The sequence below is a fragment of the Akebia trifoliata genome, chromosome 3 (genome assembly GCF_017979445.1).
Source record: "Akebia trifoliata isolate Shusen 1 chromosome 3, ASM1797944v1, whole genome shotgun sequence".
NCBI classification, from domain to species: Eukaryota; Viridiplantae; Streptophyta; class Magnoliopsida; order Ranunculales; family Lardizabalaceae; genus Akebia; species Akebia trifoliata.
Window position 1 is genome coordinate 24579388 of NC_141377.1, and position 26535 is coordinate 24605922.

At 35.3% G+C, this 26535-nt stretch overlaps 1 protein-coding gene across 1 annotated transcript; it reads right to left on the reverse strand.

Moving 5' to 3' along the window:
* Positions 1-15285: 15285 nt before the first annotated feature.
* LOC147406186 (uncharacterized) lies at positions 15286-18654 on the reverse strand. Its single transcript, XM_086432512.1, is given in 4 exon segments — positions 15286-16402; positions 16600-17446; positions 17479-17968; positions 17971-18654. Coding segments are annotated over 4 exon segments (2763 nt in total). The 5' UTR covers positions 18589-18654; the 3' UTR covers positions 15286-15594.
* Positions 18655-26535: the final 7881 nt, after the last annotated feature.

Consider the following 26535-nt stretch of genomic DNA (forward strand, 5'->3'; position numbering starts at 1 on the left):
TACCCACGGGTACTGCACGAGTGGTAGTGCTTGGAATGTAAACTTCATCAAGATAACGTCATTGAAAGTGGGGAATCTTATTGGACTTAGGTTGAATGGAGAAACTCAATGCTTGTATTTCGCTAAACTAAACTAAGTATATCTAGGAGTCAATATTGAAAAAGAGCTATCATATATAGTTTCTCCAATTATTAGTTTGGTCTTTCAATAAGATATAATTAATGTTGCTTTAGTTCCATCAGCACTAAACTTATGACCATCTTGCATATTGCAGTCTCATCTAATTAGATTTCTTTTTTTAACATAATCTACAAGTTTTTGGAAGAAAATTGATTCATATAGTAAAATCATGGAAACAATGTTATATCATCAATTATGAAAGTAGAAATTTAACCTAATCTTGAGAATTGAGGAGAGAACCTTTGTTTGATTTTGGTATTAAACCTAGTGGAGATAAACTGCAACAAAAAAGTAGAAAATTAACCATTTAATTGGGAAATGAAGTGTGAGATTCACATATGCACATGTGAGAAAGAGACTTACAGGTCTAAAATCGGGAGAAGAAGGTTAGAGAAATAGCTTGTTGGGGACTCCACCAATGACCTTAGAGACACGGAGCAGAGCGAGTTCTGTGTTTAGATCCTTCAACTAGCTTAACAAATATGGCTTTGAGTTAGCTTTGAGATCATGAACCTTGATCCTCACTGTTCAGATTCACAAAAAAAAAAAATCAAAATCATATCCAAGTAAATAAGGTTTAAAACCAATTTAGAGATCGAAGAGCTCGTGGAATCATATACCCTAGATCTCCTCTTCAATAATCTCAACGGCGTTATGGATCCACCAACCTGAGATATCAAGAGATCACTTTGAGGCTCTAGTTAACCCTAGATTTTATCTTCATAATGACTTTTTCTTCACTCCATTTTCAGTGTTGGGAGATTAGAGACAGAGAGAGTGATCGGATAGAGAGGGAAATGAAATCGAGGGAGACATAGAGATCTTATAGTTTCTTACAATCGAGAGAGAGAGAGAGAGAGAGAGAGAGAGAAGTTTATCACTATCGAGAGAGAGACAAAGAAAAAGTGAGAGGGAGAGGGAGAGTTTCTCACAATCGATCAAGAGAGTGAGAGAGGGGAAACAAATCGCATAGAGACTGAGAGCGTGAGTTTAAGAAGTCAAAATATGTGGCCCATGCCCGTCAAATTTAGATTTTTATAATTCGTCGGTCGAAACCTAACAATTTTTTCTTTAAATTTTTTCGATTTTCACGTAGTGATGATCAAGAGGATAGGATAGTAAAATGCCTTAGTTTCTAGAAAATTCTTTGAAGAGGGTCAAAAAATCCTAGAAATCGACTTTGAGTCAAATTCTAGAGAACTAGGCTAAATGGCATGCAAATATGGATTATGATTTTTGACATCAAAAATCATCTAACCTAACTAATTCTCTAACAACCTACAGTTAATCTAATCTTTACTCACAAGTTCTAAAGAAATCTATAGGCTAGGCAAAGTTATCAAAAATCATGGAACTTTGTCAAATTACAAAGAGCCTTCTAGGATTGATGATATACTTGTGAGACATAAGAGTAATTTACTTTGGTTTAGTTTTAATAAGATGACATTAAGGTAGTAATTATACTCATGCAGGGGACCAATTTAACCAAGAGTCTTACTTGGAAGAATAAGAAAATTAAAGTGGTGGGATTATTGAAGAGTTAGAAAATGGGCAAAAGAGTAAAATAAAATGATTTTCTCAGGGGAAAAGTCATTTAGGAGTAGATTAAAGGATAATTATTCCTAACAAAATTCGAGCACACATGGACTTGTAACAGAATTGACCTTAGGTAAATCAAGGCCTAAACAAAAATTACGACTCACCGTGAGTCACCCTTGGACTAAGCAAAAAATTGTAAAAAACATATATATTTTCTTTTATTAAAACTATATGTGATGTCGACTGAGTTATAAATTAGTATAACAACCAGCTTCCCCTTGCAAAGGACCTACATACTAGGCCAAACAAGCAGGTGGCATGATTCATTTCCCTTAGGGTATAGGTGTTTTTTAATTTATTTATCACTGCCCTTGTCAACCCTGCCCAATTATTATTAAAATTTAACTATTAAATAATATTTTCAAAATAAACTTATCTTAATTTGAAAGAAAACATTTCAAAGTGAAATCGCCTCGACCCCCGCGGCCGTCCGCTAAATAGCGGATTAGGGGTCCGATCTACGTATCTCGGGGATTTTTAAAAGAATAGGGAGTCGCCACCTAGTTTAGGTCTAGGAACCAAAATTAACTCCAAATGGATATGGGTCGGTCCGTAGATCAGAGAGATGGGTAAGGGGTCAGGTTATGGATTTCGGAAGGTGTTAGGCACCGAACCCGCCTGATCAAGATGATCAGTTTCTACTGCGATCCAAAAATATCCTACGGTCAACATTCAAAGACTAAAAGTAAAACTAGGGTCCAATCATCATCAAATTGCATCGGATTTATTAAACAAATCCTACGGTTAAAATAATTACATGATTTAATGAGGCATACATGACACAAAAATTTAATGGATCAATTTGATCATATTTTGAACAATACAAAATCGATTTTTAATGCTGCGTATATAAGATTAGTGAATTGGCTCATTGACGATATTTTATCAAAGAGATTCGATTTTTGAACCATTACGTGCATTAAATTCAGTGGATTAACTCACAAATTTTGAGTTGCCACGTGTATTAAATCGGTGAGTTAACCACGTGCCTAATTTTAAAATAAAATCAATTCAAATTTTCAATATCCTCAAAATCAACGAGTCGACTCGTAATTTGTTAATCAAAATAATCTTTGATTATTTTTAAAAATAGCCACATGTGTTAAATATGTGATTTAACCCACATGCCTAATTTTAAAAAAATTCGATTTGAATTCTCAATGTCTCCAAAATTAGCGAGTCGACTCGTAATTTGTTAATCAAAATAATCTTTGATTATTTTTTAAAGTAGCCACAGGTGTTAATTATGTGATTTAACCCACATGCACAATTTCTAAAAATATCGAACCAAATTTCCAATGTACCAAAAATCAGCGAGTTGACTCGCAATTTGTTAATCAAAATAATCTTTGATTATTTTTTTTAAATCGCCACATGTATTAAATATGTGATTTAACCCACGTGCCTAATTTAAAATAAAATCGGTTCAAATTTTCAATGTACCAAAAATCAGCGAGTCGACTCACAATTTGTTAATCAAAATAATCTTTGATTATTTTTTTAAAATCGCCACATGTATTAAATATGTGATTTAACCCACGTGCCTAATTTAAAAATAAAATCGATTCAAATCTTCAATGTACCAAAAATCAGTGAGTCGACTCGCAATTTGTCAATCAAAAGGATCTTGATTGTTGAAATCGCCACGTATACTAAAATCAGTGAGTCGACTCTCATGTTTTTAATCGATGAAATTCGATTTGGAGCTTTCAATGCACACAAAAATCCAAGAGTCAACTCGTTGATTTTTTATTGAGGAAAATCGATTTTAAATTTTTCGTACAAAAAAAAAAAAAAAAAAAAAAATGAGTCGATGAATACCAATGTTAATGATTTGGCCCAATAATAAATAATAAAAAAAATCGATAAATCGACCCAATAACATTAACACCAATGATCCGGTTCACCAACTTGATATTAGCGAATTGATTCAATCAATCTATTAACCAAAAAATGAGCGAATCGATCCACTAACATTTCGACAATTTTGAAAATTTAAAAGTGGCCACTAGTGCCACTTATACCCCGAAAAATCGATGAATTAATTTATATGCATGAAATTACGCAATCAAGAATAAAAATAAGTAAATAAATAAACAAAAATAAAAATAAATAAATAAATAAGAAAAAGAAAAATTACCTTCGCCTAATGATTTTGGAATCTTGGATTCCTTCAAAAAGAACCTCGAAATAGCGTGTGGCGCCAAAAGGTGTAGGAAAAAAATGATGACCGTTATGGGGTGTTGCTGTTATGGGACAAGATGGAAAATTAAAACGAGATGGCTGAAGCCGTTTTGGACGTTCAAGAGAAGATGGGTGTAATGTTACAATGGTAAAAAGTTGGGCGAGAATGGCGTTGCTGCTGTTGGGAATTGGAAGAGAAGGCCGAGATCGAAAATGGCCGAACCGTGGGGCGTTCAAGAGGAGAAAATGAAAACGGGTGAGGCTATGCTGTAGGGGCGTTTAGAAACAATAATGGAAGTGAGGCTACTGCTCTTTAATGATGAAGAAAGTGATGGGGAATGGTATGGCTGTGGAGGACATTAATGGAGGAGCTTGGTTGAGAAAAACGTTATAAATGGATTAAGGTTTAATGGAGATGAGAAAAAAAACAGCAATGGGTTGTTCTAGATTGGAGAATGTGAGGGAAATAGAGTGAGCAAAGAGAGGGCTGGAGAGGTGTAGAGAACATGACAGAAAAGGTTGGAAATAATGTGAGAGAGATGAGCGTTGATCCTCTCTAAAACGTGGCTGTATTATAGGTGTTGTGAAGGGGAAGAGAATAGAGAGAGGGCTGAGGTCTGTTGGAGAAGAAGAGGAGAATTAGGAGAAGTTGCACGTTTGGGCGTTGCTGATTTCACAACAGCCTGCTATGCTCCAGATTTAATCCAAGATGAAGAACAGAGTGAGGTGAGTTGTAGAAAAATGTTGGAGGAGATCAAGTGGGACTGGCAGATGAAAGGGAAGAAGAGGTTGTGAGAGAGACCTCCTGGAGGATTCACCCTTGTTGCTGGTTTTTAATGGAAATGATGGTGGAAGAATTGAAGAAGAAGTGGGGAAAAACGTGGGGGTAGTTGCTGCCCAACGTGAACATGGGGGAGAGAGAGAGAGAGAGCAATGTGGGGTCGAGCCAGTCGTTGGAGAGGAGATGAGAGAGTTGTTGGTTATGAAGAGAAGTTGTGAATGGGGCTGATTTGAAGGAGACATGGATGGTGCAGCACGTTAGTGGGGGAGTTGAGGGGTTTATTTAAAGTATGTGGGTGATAATGAGGGTAATTTGTAAGAGAAAATGGTGGGAAGGTGAGATGGAAAATTAAAGGATAGTTGAGAAATTTGTAAAGTAGGATGAGTACAAGAAATGGCAATGGTGGGCCACGTGTAGAAAGAAAGATTGTTTGAGTTGAGTTAGGTTAGGGTGATGGTTGTGTTAGAGCATGTATTGGGACGTGAGTTAATAGAAGTCCAATTGGTGAGTTAATTTTTGAGTTGCAAATGAGTGAGGATGAATTGAATCGAGTTGGAATCGGTTGTGGGTTTTAAGTAGGGGTGCACATTGGATTGGGTAAATCCGAGATCCGAACCAATCCGAAGCCTTTGGATTAGATTGGTTCGGATTAAATACACCCACGATTCAGGTACGGATCGAAGAAAAAAAATCCGGTTAATTTGGTTCGGTTCCGGATTAGGATATAATAGAACCGAACCAATCCGAAAACCGAACCAATTATATATATATATGGGTCCCGTTCAATGGCTAACTTTTTGGCAAAACATTTTCAAAACTTCGAACCCATGTTTACAAGTTGAACAATCGTGGACCGTCCATTTTTTATAAACTGTTTTAGATGGGATTAGAAGTTTTGGAATGGGCTGATTTTCGGTGATAATGATCTCCTCACCGTAGAGATCATCCTCACCAAAAATCAGCCCATTCCAAAACTTCTAACTCATGTTTTGAAAAATGTTTTGCCAAAAAGTTAACCATTGAACGCTACCCTATATATATATATATATATATATATATATATATAAAATTATTAAAAAATAAAATTTCGATTTTTTATTTCTTTCTTCTTCTTCCTATTTGAAGAATTCTGAAAACAAAACCCTAGCCGCCGTCGTTCTCAACCTCAGTCATCTCTCTCACTCACCTCACCTCACCGCCTCGCCAACTCATCAAAAAACGAAGATTGAACTCTCTCTCTCTCTCTCTGGTTCAAAAAACTTCGATAAATCTCTGAGCTATCGATCGATCAGGCACCTTTAATTAACGGTAAACAAATTTAAATTCTTCTCGAATGGATCTTCAATATATTTCTTATTTGTTTAGGAAAATAACATAAAATGGCTTAAATGCCATTATTTTAAACCTCAAGCCAAAATCCCTTCATTTTTCTTAGAGAATTTTTTTCATTTTCAACTTATTGAACTCATCCTCTATCTCATCTTCTATAAAATATACTGTTTTCTACTTATTGAACATCATCTACATCAAATTTCTTAAATGAAATATAGAAAAAATTTAATTTTTTTATTATCCCAAAGTCCACGCTTAAAAAAAGTCCTACTTGTTTTCAAGGTTTGAAGATTGGAGGAGATAGAATGTTTGGATTGAAAAAGAAGGTATCCATCTTCAATAAGTATGAGAACCGAGAACCGATCCGAACCAATCCGAATCAAGATTGGATTGGATTGGTTCGGTTCTATAGCGTAATTGGATTGGTTCGGTTTCAAATTTGTAGAATCGATCATGTTTGGTTCGGTTCCAATTTTGCCAAAATCCGAACCAATCCGAACCATGTGCACCCCTAGTTTTAAGATCAATTTCTTGGTTTGATTTAATTTTAATTTGATTCATTGATTATATTTGATTTTTAATTATTTAATTTGATTTTAATTTTTTAATTTATATTTTGGAACGGGTTGATTAATTTGCATTTTAATTTGAAATTTAAATTTATTTCAATTTTAATTGTCGGTTGATTGGATTTCGATTTAAATGTGATCGAACGGATTTTAATTTGTTAATTACATTTTTGGTTGGTCGATTCGGTTGATTGATTTAAATTTTAATTCGATTTTGTATTTTAATTGGTTGAGTGATTTTTAACTTGATTTTTCAATTTGATTTTAATTTTGATTTTGTATTTTAATCGGTTTCTTGAAAATGTAATTTTTATTTTGTATTAAATTTAATTTGATTTTACGATTTTAAATTAATTTTAAATTTGGATTTTAGTTTTTCATTTTTAATTTGAATTTTATTTTGGTTTATTTTTTTTATTTGAGTTTTCTTTTCCTAGGGATCAAGGTCTCTATGTTAGAATTAGATGTTAAGGGGCGTTTTGGTCATTTGACGATTTTTGACGATTTTTCTTAAATTTCTCTGTTTTCATCGATTTGGGTCTCGTTAGACTCGAAATCACGTTCTGAGTGCAATGGAGGTACTTTCAAGATTTTTCGGACATCCGGAATTTATGAGGGGTATTTCCGTCATTTTGATGATTTTTTACAAATTTTTACCAATTTAAAAACCTTAATTTTTCTCTAAAAACCAATATTCTATAGTAAATTAAATTCTTTTAACCTCTTCTTCAACTAGAGATTCTTTCTCCTTCAACCATCAAACCTCAAGAACAAGATAAGGTTTTGGAGGAAAAAAAATCAAAGGCTTTTGCATGGTTAAACACTTACAATCCTAATAATAGATTGTAAATTGTGGGTTTTGGGGGGAAAAAATTTAAGAGATTTTGCAAGAAGTTTAAGGTGAGAGCATTTGTGATTTTATATTAGTCTCTCATACAACAATGTAATGAAGGAATTACATGAGAAATTTCCTTGAGGTCATCAGGCCGTGCCACTAGAAGAACTATTTCCATCGATACATAGATGCATCTCTAATTTTAATCAAAATCCAAAAAGGTACTTAGAGTCCTTGGTCTAGTGATGTATTTTTAATTTTTGTTTCTCTTCGAATACCCAAGAAATGAAAAAATAAAATAAAATAACAAACTTTGTAGAATGATGTATACATAGATACACACTAGTTTTATTTGATATTTTATCATTTAATATTAATATAATACAAACACATTTTTGTAATTTATAATTATAATTAAGTTAATTTTGAATACAACATAATTAATAAAAATGTATTTTTATAAGTTCAAAAAATAACTGACCTGATTATGAGAGTTGCATATATAATTTGAGTTATGCTGAGGTGACTTAAAAATTGACTCTGTTTCTACACTTTGTTGACGTGGAGGTGCAGAATCATAGATGCTTTTTTAACTGCGGGTGCACGCAGCGCAGGTGCTTCTGAACGCTGCAAGTAGTCAAGTACTATTACAAAACGTGAGGCAACGGTGTCAATGAATCATTCGAATCTCCATCAGCTTTTCTATGGCATCTCGAGGTGGATCAACAAACTCGTACTTCTACTTACATTAACATATTCTTCTAATAAGTACATTAATAGCAACTAGTTATTAAATAAACACAAGAAACTCTCGTACAACAACCATTACCTGAAAAAGGCTCTCACATGACCATATTATTATATCACCAATAGGTCAGACCTTTGGTGAATTTTTCAGGTCACCACTCGTTAATGATTCAAACCAAGTGTTATCACCTATACATCCGATTTTTTTATGTATAGGTTTACCAAAAAAGGAGTGACCCAAAATTTTATGTATTAATGATTTAATTTGTTGTAAAAGCTTATCATGCATTGTTTAAAAATATAAATGTATTAGAGTTTAGGGTTAAAGAGGAAAAATAGTAAATTTGGAGGGGTATTATTAAAAAACAAAAAAATGAGATAAGAGGAAAGACAATAAAATTAAAGTGGGAGAAAATAAAATAAAATAAAGTGAGATTATGTGAACTTCATTTATTTGTCTCAATCTTTATACCCACAAAAATATAGTTGAGTAGGACTTATCGTCATTTATATATATAGAATAATAAAACACAATTATAGGGTTCACTTTACTACAATTTTGTGTTTGACAATTATCCTATCTAGTTACAATTTTGTGGGATCCATCCTACTAATTACTTTAATGTCTTTTATTTTCACTCATATCTTTCCTCTCCCCTCTTTCCTTTTTTAATAATATCCCTCTAATTTTATTATCTTTCATCTTTTACCCCATTTTTAATAATATCCCAATAACTTATTTTCTTATTTTACCCTTTTAACATACTATATTATCTTTCCTCATCTCTGTCTTTTTGAATAATACCTCTCCAATTTTTATTATTTTTCTATTTTATCTCAAATAACCTTAAAGAGGATGCTCATGTCGTAGGTACAGACAAGCTATGGTCTATATAATAAAATACAATTATAAGGTCTACTTTGCAACATTTTTGTGGGGATAAACCTTTCATCCATAGTTTTTTGTAATGATAAACATATCATTCCCCCACCCTCTGCCCCCCAAAATTTTTTTTAATAAAATCCCTCCAATTTTACTATCTTTCTTGTTTTACACCCTTTTTCAATAATACTCCTCTAAGTTTGCTATATTTTCTCTTTTATCCCTTTAACCCACTTTATTGTCTTTCCTCATTTCCCCCTTTATTAATAATACATCTCCAATTTTATTATTTTTCCTCTTTTACGCCCTTTAACCATAAATTTTTTTAATAAGACTCTTCCAACTTCTTTTTTTCATTTTACCCTCTTAACCCCAAAGAGGATGCCTGTGAACTCTAGTATAAAATAATGCACAATGGTGAACCCACTTTTGTTATCTCTCACATAGAACGGACTTGAGATTTAATATATTGATATGAAAAACTTTTAATTTTATTTTTTATTTTCTCCTCTTTCTTTCCAAGAATACCTTTCCAAATTGATTGTCTTTCAATTTTTTACCTCACTTTCTAGGAATACCCCTCCAATTTTGTTATTTTTCCTTTTTTCCCCTTTTTTCAATAATACTTCAACTTTATTGTCTTCCTCTATTACCCACTTTAATCTCAAAGAGGATGCTCGTGCCATAGTGTGACGGTCATACATTCTGTCACTTATTATTAGGTGTAGCTTACCCCGGAGTCACCCGGGAGCACCCATGTAACACTATGTAAGGCTCACAAATGAAACCATGTCAGCCTCGTGGAAGAGCGTATATGTTAGCTTAGTGACATTTTAGTAATAAGGGAGTATGATTGGCCTCCATTTTTTATGTTTCCTTTTGGAAACCTAGGAAAGACTTAGCATACATTTTGTAAGAAGGGTGTCTAATGCTTCTCAATCCCCAGCTTACACCCAAGTTGACTTAAACCCTTGTGTCAAGTTACGTTGAAGTCTCGTGTGTCATAGATCATCAGGTGCTTGTAACACACATATTTTCTTTTGTAACGTGTTACTCCGTGTAATCAATATTATATCAACAAAATTTCCTCCGAGCTTTGCCTCGTGTTACCTCGTTATCTTGTTTGCTTCCTACGTATTGTGGTGTAGATATTATTTTTACAGGCTTGCTTGTAGATTAGCATCTCCTTACGTCGCACGACCTTACTTCGAAAGAACATGACTATGACAGTTAGTATCAGAGCACAATTAGTATCCAAAACCATGTTGGTTACATATTCAAGTTAGTTTCATCACCAAGCTCTTCCCCAATTCCATTTATTTCACCCGAACAATGGCAAGAGAAAAGAAAAGTACCACAAACCAACATGTTCCAACCACACCACTACCACGTAATAACAAGGAACGTATTGAGCTACTAGAAAAAAATATGGCCCAGCTATCAGTCTCGTTGATGGTATTGAGCAATTAAATGGTCACCAGAACACGTCAGAGGAAGAATCCGTGACAATCAATGCTAGAATAGTTGACCTCGAGGAAGATACCCGAGGATCCCTAGCCAACTTACAAGAACAAATCACGGAGCTCACTACGAAAATAAGTCTCCTTGTCAGAGCTATCGATAATGAACGGCCTACTAGTAGTGAAGCTCCTCCTTTACTCCTTCGAGTCTATGAGCCACGCACTTTTAATGGTGTTCGCGATGTGAAAGAGTTCGAAAATTTCTTGTTTGACATGGAATAATACTTTTGTGTAGCTCGTCTGGATTCAGAAGAGATAAATGTCACAACAGCTTCTATGTATCTTGTAGGTGATGCCAAACTATGGTGGTGAACAAAATACATTGAGATGAAAAGTGGCCAATGTTCCATTGAGACATGGGTTGACCTTAAAAAGGAATTGAAGAATCAGTTTCTACTTGAGAATGTGGAGTTCATTACCCGTAGGAAGTTTAGGCAACTCCACCAGATAGGTACTATTCACGACTACGTCAAGCAATTTTCCATCTTGATACTTGATATTCATGACATGTTAGAGAAATACAAGCTATTCTCATTCCAAGAAGGGCTCAAGCCATGGGTTCAGATAGAACTCCAAAGGCAACATGTGTAAGATCTCGCGTTTGCAATTGTCGCAGTCAAGTGATTGACTGATTATACTCTCGCGGATAGGAGCAAACAAAATGTACACCCTCAATCGAAGGGGTACTCCCAACAACATGATCACACCAAGAAGCCTTCAAATAGTAAGAATGGAGGGCACAGACATAGCTCTAGTTAAGGATCCCAATGGAATTCCTCCCTTTTAAAAAATAGAAGTACCTTGCCTACTAAGCACCGCCACAAGCTTAAGTGCATGATATGTGGTGGTCCTCACAAAATATGCAGGTGTCCATAGTAGAATAAGTTGAATACATTACTAACCTCCCAAAGTAACCCTAATCACGAGAGTACGAGTGGGCGAGATGATGAAGATTCTCCTTACATGGGAGCCATGCATTTACTAAATGCAATGAAGTAGACCTCTGAGACTTAGAAAAGTCGTCAACGGAAGGGTCTTATGTATGTTGATATCGAAGTTGGTGGCAAGACCACCCAGGTCATAGTCGATACAAGAGCTACGCACAACTTCGTTTCCCCTACAGAGGCAAAACACCTCAATATCTAGCTCGTGAAAGATTCAAGCTACATGAAATCTGTAAACTCCCAAGTCACGCCTATCCAAAGGTCAACCAAGTCGGTACTCGTCAAGATAGACACATGGAAGGGTAAACTTGATTTACTTGCAGTTCCACTTGATGAATTTAGAGTTATCATTGGGATGGATTTCTTGTGGTAGAATAGGATTGTACCAATGTCATTTGCCAATACATTGGGCATGCTAGGTGAATATCCAAACTTCATTCACATCTCCACCAATAAGGAAGAAGGAAAGTTGATTGTAACCCTTCAACTGAAGAAAAGTGAGCAACCGTACATTGCTATCTTACGAGTTGAACCTAATAATCAGGACCATAGTTCAACTCCTACACAGGTTACACAGGTATTGATAGAATTTAAAGAGCAGAAGTACCTCGCCTACTAAATACTGCCACAAGCTTAAGTGTATGATATGTGGTGATCCTCACAAAATGTTCAAGTGTCCATAGTAGAGTAAGTTGAACACATTACTAACCTCCAAAAATGACCCTAGTCACGATAGTACGAGTGGGTGAGATGATGAAGATTATCCTTACATGGGAGCCATGCATCTACTAAATGCAATGAAGCAGACTTCTAAGACTCAGAAAAGTCGTCAACGGACGGGTCTTATGTATGTTGATATCGAAGTTGGTGGCAAGACCACGTAGGCCATAGTTGATACAAAAGCTATGCACAGCTTCATTTCCCCTATAGAAACGAAGCGCCTCAATATCCGGCTTGTGAAAGATTCAAGCTGCATGAAAATTGTAAACTCCCAAACCACTCCTATCCAAGGGGTCGGCCAAGTCAATATTCGTCATAATAAGCACATGGAAGGGTAAGCATGATTTATTCACAGTTCCACTTGATGAATTTAGAGTTATCATTATGATGGATTTCTTGTGACCGAACAGGATTGTACCGATGTCATTCGCCAACACATTGGGCATATTAGGTGAATGTCTAAGTTTCAGTCACGTCTCCACTGATAAGGAAGAGGGAAAGTTGATTGTAACCCTTCAACTGAAGAAAAGTGAGCAACCGTACATTGCTACCTTACGAGTTGAACCTGATGATGAGGAACATAGTTCAACTCCCACACAGGTTGACAGAATTTGATGTGATGTGATATTGAAGATTGAGGTGTGATGAGACAACCAGAACTACCACCAGTATCATGAATCATTAGAATGACTACTGGTACTACATCTCCTACAAGAGGGCCTCATATGATGAGTCCTCCAGAATTAACTAAGTTACACAAGCAACAGAAAAAGTATGGTGGGTCATTACGACGTTGTGTCGATTATCGAGCGTCAAGCAAAATCACCATCAAGAACAAGTATCCTATCGCACGAATTGCCGACTTATTTGATCAACTTGAGACAACCAAGTACTCTTCAAAGTTGGGTTTGAGATCAAGTTACTGTCAAGTTCAGATTGCAGATGAAGCCTCTCAGTTACTTCACATGAATGTCACCAAATATTGGGGTGTACCCAAAAGCATTGTCAGCAATACAGATTTAAGGTTCACAAGGAAGTTATGGGATAAACTATGCAGATTACTTGGATTTCAGCTTAACTTTTCAACCAGTAGACATCTTCAATCAAATTGGCAAATAGAGAGATTCCATTCCGTGTTGGAGTATTTTAGGCATCTTGCCAATGCCAAACTTAAGAATTGGGTGAATCTTCCTGATGTCATACAGTTCAATTTCAACCTTCAGAGGAGCTCTTCTTCCAACAAGAGTCCTTTTTGAAAGTATCACAGGCCAACAACATTTAACTTCTCACACTGTTATTTTAGGCTACAAAAGACAGAGTCTAAAGACGTACAGGTTTGCTAAGCTTTGATTTTCGTCTATTTTTCATCTTCGAGCATCGATGTGGTACCTATGAAAGAGACTCGTATGCTTAAATTAGTAAGAAGATTATTCAAGTTTCAAATAGTGATCAAAAATCTAATTTCTTTTACTTGCCTTTCCTTGTTCCTTACATAGGTTCTTTATCTTATAAACTTATCGTTAGGCTGTTTCATTCTTGCTCATCTTTAATCATTTTCACCATCTCGGGGATTCATGATTTTTCCTCTTCCTGGATCCTCGTTTAGTTAAGTTCCAAGATTATTTCTTAATCCTTAAGACTACTATGATTGGAGATGTCCATCTTAACCCGTCTAATTCCTCTGATAATCAATCTTGAATAAAACTTGACGTACCAGTATTTCTTGCATTGCGAGAAATCTATGTCAAGGTTTGATCTTAGAGTATGTTTGATTGCACATGAAAAATAGGGTGGAAAATCAATTTCCATAAAAAATGACATTTACATGTATTTGATTGCATTTTTCCATGGAAATTGATTTTCCACCCTAATCAAAAAGTCCATCAAAACATGGATTTCACTTTCCCACCCATATAGGTGGGAAAGTGAAATCAACCCATATTTTCCATCCCCAAAATATCATTTCTTCTTCTCTACTCATATCTTCTTCTTCCCTACCACTACCATCATAGCCACCATTACACTAACCTCGTCGTCGTCGTCATCACCATCTCTCTCTCTCATCCTCTCCTTCTCCTTTCATCACCTCCGCCGCCACCACCACCACGTCCCCCCCCCCCCCCCCTCCTTCTCCGCCCCAAGCCTCTCCCTCTCCTCTCTTCTTCTTTCTCTTCCTCCTCTCCTCCTCATTATTCTTCTTCTTCTTCTTCCTCAAATATTTTTTTCATGATTTTATTCAAGTAAAATCAAACATTGGAATTTGATTTTCCAACCCTACCTATTTTCCACCATAATTTTCCATGGATTTCAAATTCCATGGAAAGTCACTTTCTATGCAATCAAACATACCCTTAGTCTAACCTTTTAAGAATCTCCAGACGATACATGTATGCTCCAAATTAGTTGCGTACTTTACATGTAGGAAACTTTAAACCATGGTGGTTTGAAACCCTGGAATCAAAGTGAGTATTAGTTCCACCAAACGATTAGAATATTCATATATATTAGGAAAATTGAATTTTGGATTCTTATTAAGATTAGCACTAAATCGTTTTATTTGAGTAAAAGATTGCAGGAGCCAGACCCTATTAGTTAATGCTAAATAAGCCCTGAGCTCTAAGGCAACTAATATGAATGATTTAGCAATTTGGGGGAGAAGTGCAATTCCATATAGATTCTAATTGGATGATGGGTCCTAATTAAAATACTTGGAAGCAAAGTTTATATACGAAGAGGAAATCCCACTTCTTTCCATGTTTGGAATTGAATGGTAGTAAAGACTTCACCTTCACTAAGGTGTTAAAAGTGGACATCAAAACAATTGAATAATATTTTAGATTTGAGATTAAAGCTTCTTCATGGAACAATGATTCAGTCTATTAAAACTTCTCAAGCTATTTGTGCCAGAAGTTACCATATGATTTTCATAGTAAATCTCAAAGTTCTTTGTTTCCTCATTTCTCATAGCACAACAACAAACACCTGAAGACATAAAACTTCAAATCTTGCTGTATAATATTTTTTATTGGATAGCTGATACATAGACAGACCAACACACAACATTTGAATAGAACACTACAACTCCAGTATATGGTCTCAGACTCAACCTTCATTTCCTGTAACAATTACAGTAACAAGTGAAACACAGAAGAAAGGAAACTCAGTTCCTAATCTTCTATTACTTACTAACACAAACCAATACCAATAATTAAAGACAAAAACAAAGAAACGATACCTAAACCCACCCAAAATTGTTTTTCTTCCCATTTGACACCATAGTGTTCTTTAGGTTCTGATCTTCTATTTAGTGTTGCCTGTCGGAAGCTGCCCTGAAGCCTCCGATGCTGCTACCACTGCCGCCGCGCTCATGGTTTGGTACTGAGAAGGCAATGTGGCTCCGAGGGGCTGAGTGTAGTATATCTGGGTATGTGAAGGATCCGTGAATTCATAACCATAATTGGCAATAGACTGAGATGGATGATGCATCTGATGGGCGTAACCCAGATTTTGTTGTTCAGTAGGCATTTGGACAAGCTGAGGAGGTGTTGGGGCAGCTGTTCTGTAAACATTTGTGACCAATTCAGGTTTAGGAGGAGGAGGAGCAGACCGTTCCTTATAAACTGTAGGAGTGGGAAGCATAGAAGGATTCGGAGGAGTCGGGGTCCGAGTTGAAGAGATGGTGTTGGTGTCGCCGTAACTGGATTGCATAGAGAAATTGTAAGGTTGGGATTGGCGAACGGGTACAAAGTACATTGGGTAATTTTGATCATATTGCTGCTGCTGTTGTTGTTGTTGTTGTGGATGCATCGGGTAATAAGAAGACATTGGTACTTGCCCAGTGGGCTGATGATGGATGTAATGTGTTCCTCCATGAATGTATTGCTGTTGTTGTTGTTGTTGTTGTAGTTGTTGATGCTGATGTTGATCCAATTGTGAATTTAAAACATACCCAGAATCCTGACCTTGTTTTTGAATCAGGAACCGATGGGTTGGATCTGAAAGCTTGGGATCAATAAGGTTAACATGAACCCTATTGTCCCTAGAGGCAACTTGAACACTTGGGTCTTGATAAAACATGGGTTTCGTCCGGGAAACCACATTTGGATCTCTGTAAATTAATTAAAACAATTCAGAAATAAATTTCAGAATCAAGATTTCCAATTTTCAGTCTAAGGAGAACTATGATAACTTCCTGAATTAAAGAAGAACAAATCTGTAAACTAAAACATCTCCAATTATTAAACGATCACTAATTTTTCCAATTTTCGTTCGACAAAAGAACAAATCTTAAGAAATCAAGATTACCTTTTATTTCCATCCGGTGAAGGTATATCGATTCCATCACTAGTTTTCTGCAACAATTGTTGAGACGACGGTGGCTGTGGTGGTTTTCTGAACCCGGTGGGCACTCCTCCTTGATCTGATAATTCGCTATCGGATGAAACCCGATTGGGGTTTTCACTAACAACAGATGGAACCCCTGTTGTAGTAGGAAGAGGAGGCGGCGAAGAAAGAAGAACAAACCTCTCATCTTGCTTTTGTGCAGTAACATTGGTAACATTAATATGTGAGAAATGTTCTTCTAATCCAACCATCCGATCCTCAACATGAACTCGAATCGGAGGCAAATTAGCCATAGAAGGCGAAGAAGAACTAGACCCAAACGACGAATTAGTCTCCAACATAGGCGAATCGGGTACCGAATGAACATCTTGGTTGCTCTTTAGCTGCTTGTTAATATTCCCCAAAGAATCGTTTTGTGGTTCAACATCTACGGAAGAAGAAGACCCATCAACACGAACAAGAACATCATCATCAAGACCCAATAAACAATTAACCGAAGCGCCATCAGCAGATACTCCTCTTGGCAAAAACCCAGCACCATTAAGAGCTTCGACGAACCAATTCTCAGACTTTGAGTCATCAAGAAGAGAACCAATTGAAGAGGAAGTATCAGGCTTTGTGGGGAAGAGAAAGAGACGAAGACGAGAGGGTTTGTTTGAAGAAGGAGAAGATGTGCGATCGTATTCTTCAATCATGTTCTCGAGATCTTCATCAGTAGTAACAGATATGAGTGAATCGAGATCTTCGTTGGGGAGTTGGTATTTGAGGGTGAAAGAGCGGTTATTGAGAAGGTTTCGAGAGAGGCGAAAAAAAGAACAAATCTTAAGAAATCAAGATTACCTTTTATTTCCATCCGGTGAAGGTATATCGATTCCATCACTAGTTTTCTGCAACAATTGTTGAGACGACGGTGGCTGTGGTGGTTTTCTGAACCCGGTGGGCACTCCTCCTTGATCTGATAATTCGCTATCGGATGAAACCCGATTGGGGTTTCACTAACAACAGATGGAACCCCTGTTGTAGTAGGAAGAGGAGGCGGCGAAGAAAGAAGAACAAACCTCTCATCTTGCTTTTGTGCAGTAACATTGGTAACATTAATATGTGAGAAATGTTCTTCTAATCCAACCATCCGATCCTCAACATGAACTCGAATCGGAGGCAAATTAGCCATAGAAGGCGAAGAAGAACTAGACCCAAACGACGAATTAGTCTCCAACATAGGCGAATCGGGTACCGAATGAACATCTTGGTTGCTCTTTAGCTGCTTGTTAATATTCCCCAAAGAATCGTTTTGTGGTTCAACATCTACGGAAGAAGAAGACCCATCAACACGAACAAGAACACATCATCAAGACCCAATAAACAATTAACCGAAGCGCCATCAGCAGATACTCCTCTTGGCAAAAACCCAGCACCATTAAGAGCTTCGACGAACCAATTCTCAGACTTTGAGTCATCAAGAAGAGAACCAATTGAAGAGGAAGTATCAGGCTTTGTGGGGAAGAGAAAGAGACGAAGACGAGAGGGTTTGTTTGAAGAAGGAGAAGATGTGCGATCGTATTCTTCAATCATGTTCTCGAGATCTTCATCAGTAGTAACAGATATGAGTGAATCGAGATCTTCGTTGGGGAGTTGGTATTTGAGGGTGAAAGAGCGGTTATTGAGAAGGTTTCGAGAGAGGCGAAGAGAGAGCTCTGAGAGAGAAGAGATACGATCTACTACGATGATGCGCGTTTCACCACCTAAGTAACAGAGAGACTTGTCGTGTGGGCGAGGGACGATGTGGCCACCAAAGCTGCACATCAGGCGCATTTTAGCGCCTGGTACGGGTGGGAGTGGCTCGTCCCAGGAATCGGTGTTGCGAGAGCGAGGTGACGATTCGACTGAATCTGGGTAACCGAGTTGGGTGGTGGTGGTGGTCGTAGAAAGTGGTGGTGGTGGTGGATCCATTGTTGTTGGTGGTGTGGACTGAGATGCTTAGATCGAGAGAGAGAGAGAGGGAGAGGCGAGTTGCAAGTTGGCGTTCTTTTATAGTCTCCCAACCTTTTTATTTTATAATATATATTGTTTTTGGTTTTCGCATCCAGCTACGTTAAACACCAAGTGTCCAACGAACAGCTGAGATGTCAGGTTAGGCTAGCCACTTGCCACTTACCACTTACCAGTTACCAGTCACCAGTTAGTTACTGAGACTCTGTTTTTTTTTCGGTGATTGTTTTCGGTGATTGAGATTTTAGAATTTAGACAATGCCCCTTTATATTTCATTTTTAGAGACCCTTTTGATTTTAAATTTATAATCATGATTTTAAAATTCGTCAAATCAAAATGTATCATCCGAGTTAACTCGATATTAAAATTGAATAAGACCAATTCACAAGTTACTTTTTTGATTGAAATTTAATAATTCACATTCAACTTTTTTATTTTTTGAACAAAATGTCTCAAATATAATAGAAAACTCGTTTGAGACGATTCAATATAGAATCTGGATAAGACGATATGCGAAACTGAGTTTTAAAACCATGCTTATAACACATCCCCCTTAACCTAGTTTCTCTACTCTAAGGTTAGCATAAATGACCCCATCTTCAACCTTTAATAGAAAGTCCATTGATTTTCATCCAAAATCAATCATCGTCAACCTGATTTTTATCTTTGTGTTTAATCTTGAGATTTTCAATTAAAAAAAAAAGATAGAATATTGGAAAAGTAAAAAAAAGATGTATTTTTGAGTAAAAAAAAATCAAGGATTCATACTTAGACACTGAAGACAAATGGGTTGAAGTCTTGAATACTAGATTGCATGAGTTAAAAACAATTTACTCCCTAAGTTAATTATATTATTTTAAGATGAAGTAAATTTATTTTTAGTATTAAAATTCTATTTCTTTCAAATCTTAAGAACAAGATAATATTTTTTTAAAGTAATAAGATGAAAGTCATGAATTTTCTTTCAGACATTAAATATGATAAATTGAAGATGAGATTGAATAAGATAAAAATAATTAATCCACAATCTTAGCAACTTGAGGATGACAGAGACTTTTTTTAAATAAAATAAAATAAAAAATCAAGGGGCTTTAGATAGTGCTTAAAGATAAGGGTATTTAGGTCATTTAAAATTAATCTCTGGTAGAAAACCTAGATCAATAATAATATGTTATTAGTTTGAAAAGACAAGATTATCTTAATATTCACGAAAATTGGAAGGGTACGTCCAAATCAGCAATGTTATATTCTGAGCTTTTCGTTGGATACTATGTGTCCAACCGCGTACGCCATTGAAAATGTTCTCCCTCATTTCCTTTTCGTCCCTTCGGATACGGAAGGCTGTAAGAGAGAGATGGAACCCAAGGGAGGAAATAAAGGAGTAATGGAACGCGCATTTGACGTACACTTCCACCTTAAAAATTTCATGTCGACCCCACCAAAAATGGCTTTTGGTACATTAATTTGGGCCCACTGTTCTCATGGAACACTGGGCCACTCTTGTAGTAAAATCTGGTCCAGCTCACTGTTCTTAATATCTTGACTTCCATCTTATTTTATGATCTTTGGTGGACAATCGAATTGCACCTACAAATATATTTCAACGATCAAGTTATAATAAGTTTTAAGAGATTTTGACTTATAAAAATGTAAAAATTGTGTATCTTAATCTTTATTGATTAACTCTTTATCGTTATAGGATTCCATAATGTAAGGTATGTTGGTATAACTGTATGAATTAGTGGCATTGACCAGAGTCACCATGACTTGGAGTCTCTCAATCATCATCGACCTCCAAATCAATTAGATTTTCTCTTATTTTCACAAATTTAAATAAAAAAGAGCTTCTATTAACACATGGATTTTTACTTCTAACACACCAATCTATATAGACAATGATTTAATTTCATATAGATGGTGTTGTAGTATGTAATTCATATTAAGTGGAATACGTACATAGAGAAAATAGGTGGAAAGTGTGTTGTCCACCAGTTAGCTATTTTAGTATCAAGATCAACCAACAAAAACTATGGATTGATCATCAACGATCACTATCGAGATCAACAAGCCATAACAAAGAGGTGAGAAAAACATTTTCTTGGGAAATGGGATGGAAAAATCACTCTGAAAAAATATACACATGAGAATCACATTTTCTAGAAAAATAATTTTCCCACCCATCTTGTCCAAATATATGAGAATCAAATTATTCCTTGAATAATGTTCAACAAATGACAATCACTCATGGTATAGTCACATCAAAAGGTAGACCGAGGAATGTCGCACGTAGCACAACAGATGAGTGTGTTGTTAGTAAAGTTGATGTGCTAATAGAATCTCTCTAAATAAATTTAAACAAATTTTTATCCATAAAATTTAAATATGTGAAAAGTACTTTTTTGATCCAATGGCGACCACCTACACCAAATTAAAGGGTTTTGTTTGGGGAGTAAATTTTCCGTGGATATTGATTTGAACGAATGTGGGCTCAAATAGAGGCCAAAATTCCCAGATGTGTACGTGGTATGTGGCGCCAAACAGGGCCTAATTGATTTAAAAACAGAACATTGTAAAATAGACACTCTCCCCACACACAGATAAAAAAAAAAAAGAGAATCTATGTTCGTGGTTGCTGCGGCCTAAATATTCTCTCTTGGTCTCTCTTACTTTATTTATTATTATAATTATAATTTTAAATGACCTCTACATTTCACTTAGTAGGGGAAAATATAATAGAATAAAATTTCAAACTGGACCATTATCCAAGTGGCCAATATGGAGAATCTAGAGAAAACTTAGCAAGACGTCTTTGAATGCCAAGAAAAAAAGAATTAGAAAATAATTAATTTTATTTGATATGTTATGGTATGTATGATGGTAAGGAATTATTTTCAAGAACCCATAAAAAGAAAAAATAATTATTTTCAAAGGGATATGGATCCTCAAAAATTAAAAAATAAATAAATCACGCCATTTGGTTGAACTTAGGTTAATATATTAAAATAATAATTGATTTTTTAGTTATGATGTGAGATTGATTACTTGTGAGAGAATAACATTAGGACTGTTGAAAAAACTACAAGTGGGATACACAATTAATTAAAGAAAACAAACATGACATGATACTTAAGAAATTAACCACAACAAACAGATTTACATGAATAATCAGGGTAAAATCATAGAGCCACACCAATTTCATTATGCTCATAAACGTAAAAAAATAAAATAAAATAATTTTATCCTTCAGAAGCATCTGTCGCCCCAAGTGGGGAGTGTGTTGTCCACCAGTTAGCTATTTTAGTATCAAGATCAACCAACAAAAACTATGGATTGATCATCAACGATCACTATCGAGATCAACAAGCCATAACAAAGAGGTGAGAAAAACATTTTCTTGGGAAATGGGATGGAAAAATCACTCTGAAAAAATATACACATGAGAATCACATTTTCTAGAAAAATAATTTTCCCACCCATCTTGTCCAATTATATGAGAATCAAATTATTCCTTGAATAATGTTCAACAAATGACAATCACTCATGGTATAGTCACATCAAAAGGTAGACCGAGGAATAGAAAATCATACTTTGAGCCAGCATTATTTTAGTAAAAATGGTTGTATAGTTAAAATTTTTAAAAATGAACGTGAGGTATTAAATCTCGTTCTAAAAATTGACTTGTGCGTTCATCTCATTCATGCCTGATACTGAGACGACTCGAACGAGTTTGAAACCATGTTATATACTTAAATTTTTTTTTTTTTTTCACGATACTCTATTAAACTTCTAGGATGAAACTGACTTGGAACTGCTTATTTGTCTACCTCCTTGATGACATCATGTAATTTGAACTAGTTTCCAACTACAATCTCATAGGCACACAAATCGGGGTCCACGGACATGTGACCAAGAGATCGATACCAAGTATGTCATCAATGGGGAAGCCGATTGAAATACTCAATCGTGATAATATTAATGTGATATATATACATATGGCTGCTAATCTTGTATGTCATGTCGACGCCAAGTCATTATCAGATGTGCCAGTATGATCTTGGCACCCAAACTTTTTTATTTCATGGAAAATATTTCAAGATTTATTTTATTTTATTATTATTTTTTAATTGTAGGAATTAGGTATGGACCGTTCAACAAAGGAAGTTTTGCTAAAAAGGGGAGAAGTACCAACTTTTCTTCTAAAATTTTAGTAGTAGTGTTCTATAAAAGACTTGAATATATATATATTTTGAAGAAAAAATATCTATCTAAGGATAAAATATTGGTCACGATCAAGTACAATTTCAAATGACAGGCAATGTGAATGCCCTAGTCAAATTTGACATCAATTGCGTGCTACATAAATTACTTTTATTCAAAAAATTGGCTAATCACAAATAAAGCTTTAATACTATACTCCTCAATTAAGAATAAAGTGATACATGTCATATTATTAAAGCTCATTGAAGTTTTGCTCATGTTTATTGATGGACCTACAAATTAAAAAATTAACTTGATTGGTGACTTGTAGAATCATGAGTAAAGAAATATCACCAATCTCAAAATCTCAATGAAAAATACGTATATCTTACAACAAAAAATCATTATTAAAACTCACGACTAGGGTTTGCTTATTCTTGTCGTGTTCGAAACTAAGTAATTTCTTGACTTGACTTGTTAGGGAAAAGTTGGAGTGCGATTTTGGAGATATCCGAAGACCCCACATTCTCATTGGTCCACATGTATTAAAGGCATCTCAATATAAATAAAATATAGGTATTTTTGTAAAGAGGGCTATTATTACCACACCAACTTTTACTAATGCCATGCCAATTCCTATCTAAATTATCAAAGAATTGCACATAGTTGGTGTGGCAATAATAACTCTCTTTTGCAAATTCAGATCCCCTTCAACACACCCCTAGACGAATGATAATGTAAGGTCTCCAAAATGTGGGTCCTCAAAAGGAACCGAAACTTCTAATGGGTCTAGTCGGAATTATGAATTTCAAATGGCATTGTTGGAGGCATTATTAAAAAAATAAAAAATCATTTTTTGAGTGTAGGTCAATGTGGGCCAAATCCTTTAATTAATGTGTACCCATCACCTAAGACTGGTGTAACCCTCCATCTAGGACTCCATGATGGGTTGGGAATATAAGAGACAAGTCAATGTAAGGTAGGGTTGGACCTGGTTTTCGGCTCTGGATAAATTCTAAATAGATCGGACTCAACCCGCCGGTCATACAAATTGAAAAACTCCAAGAAGGAAAGGCCCAAAAAAAAATTATATATACATGGGGACGGATCATGGGACCTATTTAAAAACAGTGTAATAATAATAAATGGGGAGATCATCCTCACAAAACAATATATCATAGAGATCATTCTCATAAAAAATTAGCTCAATCCAAAACCTCTAATCCCATCAAAAGTGATTTTGAATGTGGATTGTCGATTTTTTACCAATAATTTGTAACTCACTTTTGATGGACTTATAAGTTTCAGATTGTGCTGATTTTTTGTGAGGATGATCTTCTCATCATAAACCATCCTCACAAAAAATTAGCTCAATCCAAAACCTTTAACCTATATTTTGAAAAACCATTGTTTTTACACATGTTTTTACATATGTCCAATGATCTGTCCCCATATATATTTGGACCATGGGACATATGTAAAAACAATGTAATAATAAAAAAAATTCAAAATATGTGTTAGAGGTTTTTGATTGATCTGATTTTTTGTGAGGGTGATCTTTATGATGAGAAGATCTTCCTAAAAAAATTCTGCCAATCTGAAATTTCTAACCCCCTCAAAAGTAATTTAGAATGTGGACCATCGAGTTTTTACCTATAGTTTGTAAATCACTTTTGATAGACTTACAAGTTTCAGATTGAGAAGATTTTTTGTGAGGGTGATCTTCTCATCATAGAGAACATCCTCACAAAAAATCAGTTCAATCCAAAACCTTTACCCATATTTTGAACAACCATTGTTTTTTACATATGTCCCTTGATCTGCCATATATATATATATATATATATATATATATATATATATGGGTCAGGTTCAAGGGCCATGTGAGGAAAACATGTAAGAAAACTTTCGGCGGTAAATAAAATTTTAAAATATGGGTTAGAAATTTTAGATTGAGCTGATTTTTTGTGAGGATGATCTCTATGATGGGGAAGATCATCCAAAAAAAAAATCAGCTCAATCTGAAACTTCTAACCCTATTAAAAGTGATTTAGAATGTGGACCGTCGATTTTTTTTCAATTTTTATCACTAATTTGTAAATCACTTTTGATGGATTTAGAAGTTTCTGATTGAGCTGATTTTTTGTGAGGATGATCTTCTCATCATAGTGACCATCCTTGCAAAAAATCAGCTCAATCCAAAACCTCTAACCCTTATTTTGAAAAACGAAAGTTTTCTTACATGTTTTCTCACATGGCCCTTGAACCTGACCCTATATATATATATATATATATATATATGAACTTGCCAAACATTTCTCAAAACATAGGTTAGAAGCTTTGGAATGAGCTGTTTTTTGTGAGGATGATCTCTATGATGAGGAGATCATCTTCACCAAAAATCAGCCTATTCCAAAACTTCTAACCCCATCAAAAGTGATTTACAAAAATTGGACGGTCCACGATTCTTCAACTTGTAAACTAGGGTTACAAGTTTCAAAATGAGCTGATTTTTGGTGAGGATGATCTCTTCACCGTAGAGATCATCCTCACAAAAAATTAGCCTATTCCAAAACTTCTAACCCCATCAAAAGTGATTTACAAAATTGGATGATCCACGATTCTTCAACTTGTAAACTAGGGTTAGAAGTTTCAAAATGAGCTGATTTTTGGTGTGGATGATCTCTTTACTGTAGAGATCATCCTCACAAAAAATTAGCCTATTCCAAAACTTCTAACCCCATCAAAAGTGATATACAAAAAATATTTGCCAAGATGTTTGGCAAACTTTAGGGTTGTCGAACCGCTCCCTATATATATATAGGGAAATGTTCAGCACCCTAAGTTTTACCACACACTTTAACAAACGTTTTTTGTCCTACATGGGTTAGAAGTTTTGGAATGGGCTGATTTTTGGTGAGGATGATCTCTATGATTAGAATATCATCTTCCCCAAAAATCAGCTCATTCCGAAATGTTTAGCCCCATGTTTTACACGTTGAAAAATTGTGGACCGTCCATTTTTTGTAAACCATTTTTGATGGGGTTAGAAGTTTTGGAATGAGCTGATTTTTGGTGAGGATGATCTCCTCACCGAGGAGACCATCCTCACCAAAAATCAGCTCATTCCAAAACTTCTAACCTATGTAAGACAAAAAACGTTTTTTAAAGTGTGTGGTAAAGCTTAGGGTGCTAAATCAGCTCATTCCCAAACTTCTAACCCATGTAAGACAAAACGCGTTTGTTAAAGTGTGTGGTAAAACTAATGGTGGTGAACGGGACCCTATATATATATATAATATATATAAGGGCCATATGAGAAAACATATGTAAAAACTTTCGTTTTTAATAAAATTTTAAAATATGGGTTAGAAATTTTGGATTGAGCTGATTTTTTGTGAGGATGATCTCTATGATGGGAGAAGATCCATCCAAAAAAAAACATCAGCCCAATCTGAAACTTCTAACCCCATTAAAAGTGATTTAGAATGTGGACCGTCGATTTTTTACCAAATTTTATCATAATTTGTAAATCACTTTTAATGGATTTAGAAGTTTCTGAATTTTTTGTCAACATTTTTTGTAAATCACTTTTGATAGGGTTAGAAGTTTTGAAATAAGCTTATGATCTCTATGGTGAAGAGATCATCCTCACAAAAAATCAGCTCATTTTGAAACTTCTAACCTTAGTTTACAAGTTGAAGAATCAT